This window comes from Cyprinodon variegatus, unplaced genomic scaffold (genome assembly GCF_000732505.1).
Source record: "Cyprinodon variegatus isolate N-32 unplaced genomic scaffold, C_variegatus-1.0 Scaffold366, whole genome shotgun sequence".
Lineage (NCBI taxonomy): Eukaryota > Metazoa > Chordata > Actinopteri > Cyprinodontiformes > Cyprinodontidae > Cyprinodon > Cyprinodon variegatus.
In genome coordinates, this window is record NW_015150819.1 from 666,329 (window position 1) to 671,536 (window position 5,208).

The 5,208-nt window shown below is 39.7% G+C and overlaps 1 protein-coding gene across 1 annotated transcript in view; it reads right to left on the bottom strand.

The window, feature by feature from the left end:
• Positions 1-4,447: 4,447 nt before the first annotated feature.
• slc7a11 (solute carrier family 7 (anionic amino acid transporter light chain, xc- system), member 11) overlaps positions 4,448-5,208 on the bottom strand; it is a 47,534-nt gene continuing 46,773 nt past the window's right edge. Inside the window, exon 12 of the mRNA XM_015386365.1 lies at positions 4,448-4,606. Within this exon, the coding sequence (XP_015241851.1) occupies positions 4,551-4,606 (56 nt within the window). The 3' untranslated portion in view covers positions 4,448-4,550. The remainder of the gene's footprint in view (positions 4,607-5,208) is intronic.

Sequence of the window (5,208 nt, forward strand, 5' to 3'; positions counted from 1 at the left end):
GGGCTTCTCCTTTAAAATGGAGTTATGAGAAAATTTAGTTGAGTGCTCTTATTCCGATTGACATTCTGCTTGACTGAAGATGTGGTGCAGTTTTTGATTGTAAATAAATGGTCAGTTGCCTTTCTATACAAATGGAAACAAAGGCAACAGGGTTCTTTTACCTGGGTATAACTAATTCTGAGGAGCTATTTTTGTTGTCTCCAGTTGGCTGTCAAAATGCATCCCAGTTTGTAATCCTAAAAAAACCTTTAACGGTGTCTTCAGTTTTCTCTGACAAGTTCGTCACACTTTCCTTTATTGCAGCGGTCCACTGATAAAGGGACGTAAGCTATAGGTCTATACTGAGCAGAGGAAAACAAGCTGATGATGTGAATCACCGAGGGGTCTTGCTTAAGACATGACAAGTTTGCATAAAACATGTCTAAATGATGTTTTCTTTGACAGAACATGATCAAAGTGAACAGTTATTGCCAAAAATGCATCGCCGTGTTATACCTTTAGCTTAGCCACAACTGAGCTGATGACATCACATGCTAAACTCTAATAGTGGATAATATGGATGAAAACTTACTGATATCCAGTTCATCAAGTGGTGATTCAGATCATAAATCATAAAACAAATCATACAAAATAAAAACAAAAAACAAATGGTTTACAGGTTATGCATCATAACAAGAATCCAACATTAGAGGGAAAAAAAAACTTCCTAAAAAAAGCTGCTAAGAAGGGGGGAGCTGCAGTTCTTTTTAAAGGATATATCAAAATCAAACTAGTGATGTTACATCAGCAAACAGCCACCTTGAAAACTCACAACTATACAGAAATCTATTATGGAATTGCACCAGAACAGTGGCACAGTGGCACAGACTTTCTAAAGGCCACAGGTGGAAAGTAAAAAAAAAAAAAAAAAAAAAATGGCACCTATACGTCGCAACCTCATGAGTGTAGGTGGCACTTGAGCTCCAAGAAGGGAAAAATTTAACACACATTCTGGCTCCCATTAGGGCACTTTAGCATGCCGTTTTCAGCAATTCAAGACATATATACCACTTTCCTAAGGACCATAAATCCTGTTTAAACCTGCAAACAATCATCTTTTAGTGGCGAAAAGCTCACTGCGCGTGTCTACCTGGGTCAAACGACTCGGCAAGCATTAAAATCTCCTCGGCTCTGATTGGCAGAGTTGACTGGCTAAATTACGTGATACCTTTGAAAGCAAAATACAGACGTCGAAACACCGCATCCATTGTTTCTGACCTAACACAAGCAGAAACAACCCTGTTTCCATTTGATAAACATGGAGCAGCTCTGGTGAGAGGGATTCAGACACATAATAGAGAGAAACAGTAAAGCACACCGACTACACCCTGGCTTCCTTCCATGTTGCTCTCCGTTGTTTACTTTCCTGATTTCTGTCGCACCGGTGACATCATCAACTATAACTAGCTGTGAATGAGGGGTTAGACCAGCATTTTCTTGCCAGTGGGAAGGGAGCCAGATGCCTACTGTTAGCTGGTTGACCCATGTTTACACACCTTAATTATTAATTAATGTGTGTGTAAAAACAGGTTTACACACACATTAATTATTAATTAATGTGTGTGTAAAAACGGGTTTACACACACATTAACCGACTATTTTCAGTGGAAAAGAGGCTCAAGTGTGCAGAATCCATCTTGCGTTTTTTGGGGCTGTTTTTAATTAACTGACTCTCTCTTTAGAGTGAATGCTTCTTAAAGAAGAAGTTACTTTTCTGAAGTTCGCAGATGTTCAAGAAGGTGACTGATAACTCTGAAGTTTAGTTGTAAGAAATAGCACTTAACACGTTAACATCTAGGATGTGTGGTTCGTCTCTGAAGCTTTCGGTATGCAGATGACTATCAGGTTTAATTACAGTAACATCAAAATCCTGCCAATGTGGAACCTGCTGTACTGTCTGTTCTCCTACCATGGATAAAATTAATTCAATCCCCTTTAACCATCTAAGCTATAATGTTTAATGTGCTTTAAGAACAACCAAAAGTATTCTAAAGTGTACACAGTTTAAAATTGTATGTAGAATGGCAGTTATATCTATAGAAAATAATGTTAACTCAAATAAAGTCATGGTAAAATGAAGTATTTAATGATTATACTGCAAATAAGGTATTTTGGGGTTTAACATTGGAAAGGAATAATCCATTTAGGACCAGTTAACACAATTTCAGGCCTTTTTTAGGTTTCCTGTTGGGATGACATTCTCATTGATGTTGTAGAGAATTTTTACTGTAATATATGTTTTAATTGACATTTTTTTCTTTTATTTTGCCCCTTTTCATCACATAGTCAGGTCAATCATTTGAAGCTACAAAAAGTGAAACCTGGCCAAGCAGAAAATTGCAAATATTTAACCTTTGATCTTTTGCCAATAGAAATACTCACTGTTATTCATCCATTTTCTTTCCCGACCCTGAGGAAAATAGTATTTCCCTGGCAACTGGAAAGTCGTTTTTGTCCTTGCCTCTGGCACCACAAGTGTCCTTTAGCAACAAACCGAACCTCACATTGCATTGAAATATGGATGGGTATGAATTGATGAATGTGAAAGTAATTTTACTGATGGAGACTAGAAAAATGACATTTACCAAGACATTAGGTTTGACCGATGAAGTAGAAATATTGATGCCAGGATTCTTAAACGAGCTAAAGTGTCAGCTTAGTTGGACAGTTCCAAGCATCTGAATGTGAAAAGGCTTTAGAATATTCCTGATTTAGACTTGCCCTTCATTACAGAAACAGATTCGACTGACTTTTTCGAAAATGTTACTTTGCCATTTAAATCTCTGTGGCTGGCAGCACATGAAGCATCCACCCGCCTGCAGCTCGTCCAGCTAACTGCTTACATCTCACCCAAAGCCTGATGCTGCTTGGATTTTGGCCAAACTCCCAGTGCCTCAGTGTTAAAGTAAAAGCTCCCTGGCATTCTGTCTCCAGCCTGCCATCCTGTCATCAACAGTAAAAGCCCTCCATTTACAGACGGAGCAGAGAGGGAATTCCAGGTGCCAGGGGGCAGCAGTTACACAGATAGATTACCTGTAAATTCCACCCAGGGGGGGACTAAGAGCAGAGACATCAACAGACTCCACACACACACAGACACACATTCTGGTCTTACTCTACGTAGTGAGGACCATATGTTGATTCTCACTGATTTTCAGGCGACTTCAACTCTTTCTATGCCCTAACCCTCACATTAACCATGATATACAGCAGTAGCCATTCAAAATTTCCCCACTTTCCTTGGCTGGTCCCCTATGATTCATTTTTTAAACATCAATCTTTGTACCAAAATATTCTGTCACGATTTGTGGACATTAAGATCTAAAAAAAAGTGTCATCTCCTGGTCAGATCCTGTAATTCAGTGAAAGGATGGAGTGGGAGTTAAAAAAATATGCACACCTATGAGAAGGCCAGTGGCTGGAAGGGATTTTGCTGCCATTCGGCTTGCTTTTGACTGGGAAGTGCTATTTGGAATAGCTGCTACTGTAGGTCATCACCTGTGTATACTCAACCCTAGCCTCAATCAAATTCACACCTGATTGCCAAACGTAAGCACTTAAAAGAAAGAGAGGACCAGCAGAAAATGTCCTCACTTTGGTACAAACATTTCTCAACTTGATACTGAAATCAGAGAAATGGTCCTCACTCTGATACCCAAACAAGAGCATGCACACACACAGAAGTAGTTCTCTCAAGTTAGTGTATGGCCCACAGCAGGATGCGTCGGGCCAGAGCACTTCATTCAGGATGCAAGAAGAGGATGGTGGTGCTGCTGCAATCTGACTGGCAAATGTGAAATGTGATGGGAGTTGGGAACATAAGGTCAGGCCGGTGATGGAAAGTCATGATAATGATTGAGTTAAATGGCAAAGGTCATAATGGTGCGGCTGGGCCATCTGCATGCTAACACTGATGGAGAACAGACAGACGTAGCACCTTCCATACGCAAGCTGAACCTGGAAACTTTTCCAACCACGGGGAAGGTAATGAGCTCCAGGCAACCTCGTTCCAAAACGATCCCTTCGCTAAACAAGGGGAGAGAAATCATTAAGTATTAGAATTCTAAAATGAATATAAAAAGGCACCACAGTTATATCTGGCAATCCAACATCAGAAATGGCTTCTTCTGATTGCTAACCTGTTGATAAAGTTTATACAAACTGCATCCTTCCTGTTTGTTTATTGGGAGTTATTACTAAATGCTGGGAGAAATGTTTCAGTTAAGAGTTAATAGATTTTAAACTCATATTGCCATCTATCGGGGTGAATCATGTATTGAACCACTCAGACTTGTTTTTATTGTGTTCTTTCAGTACATGTGATGGTCCACAAAGGCAACACAAACTATAATGTTAATAATCACTTATTTTTATTTTAAACCAAACTATATTACAAAATAAAAAAGTTGTAAACTTCAAAGTAAACATCTCTAAAAAGATTTTTGCTTGGTGGCTTTTGGAATTAGTTTCATCCTTCCTCAGTGAAACGGAAAACTGTGCAGCAGACTCCATCACTGATCAGCAGGAACCACCTCCAGGATGATCTGCACTGTTCTGTTGAAGGAGTCTGTGGGGAGAAAAGAAAGGCTTCATTCCACATGGAGCTGCTTTCAGCTCATTACTACAGATTCAGACCTGCATCAACATCTACTGAGACATACGAGGTAAAAATCAACCGTTTTCTCAGAAAAGCTGAGACAAAGGACAAGGAGACCCTGATGGACACAATATGAAAATAGTTTAATCCATCTATCATCATCCATGATCCATCTAACCATCCATCCATCCATCCATCCATCCATCATCATCATCATTCATCCATCATCCATCCATCCATCATCATCATTCATCCATTTAATATTCATCCATCCATTATCATCCATCCATCATTCATCCATCCTCCATCCATCCATCCATGCATCATCATCCATCCATCCATCCATCCATCATCCATCCATCCATCCATCATCCATCCACCCATCATTATCATCTATCCATCCATCCATCCATCCATCATCTTCATCCATCATTCATCCATCCATCCATCCACCCATCATTATCATCTATCCATCCATCCATCCATCCATCATCTTCATCCATCATTCATCCATCCATCCATCCACCCATCATTATCATCATCCATCCATCCATCCATCCATCATCTTCATC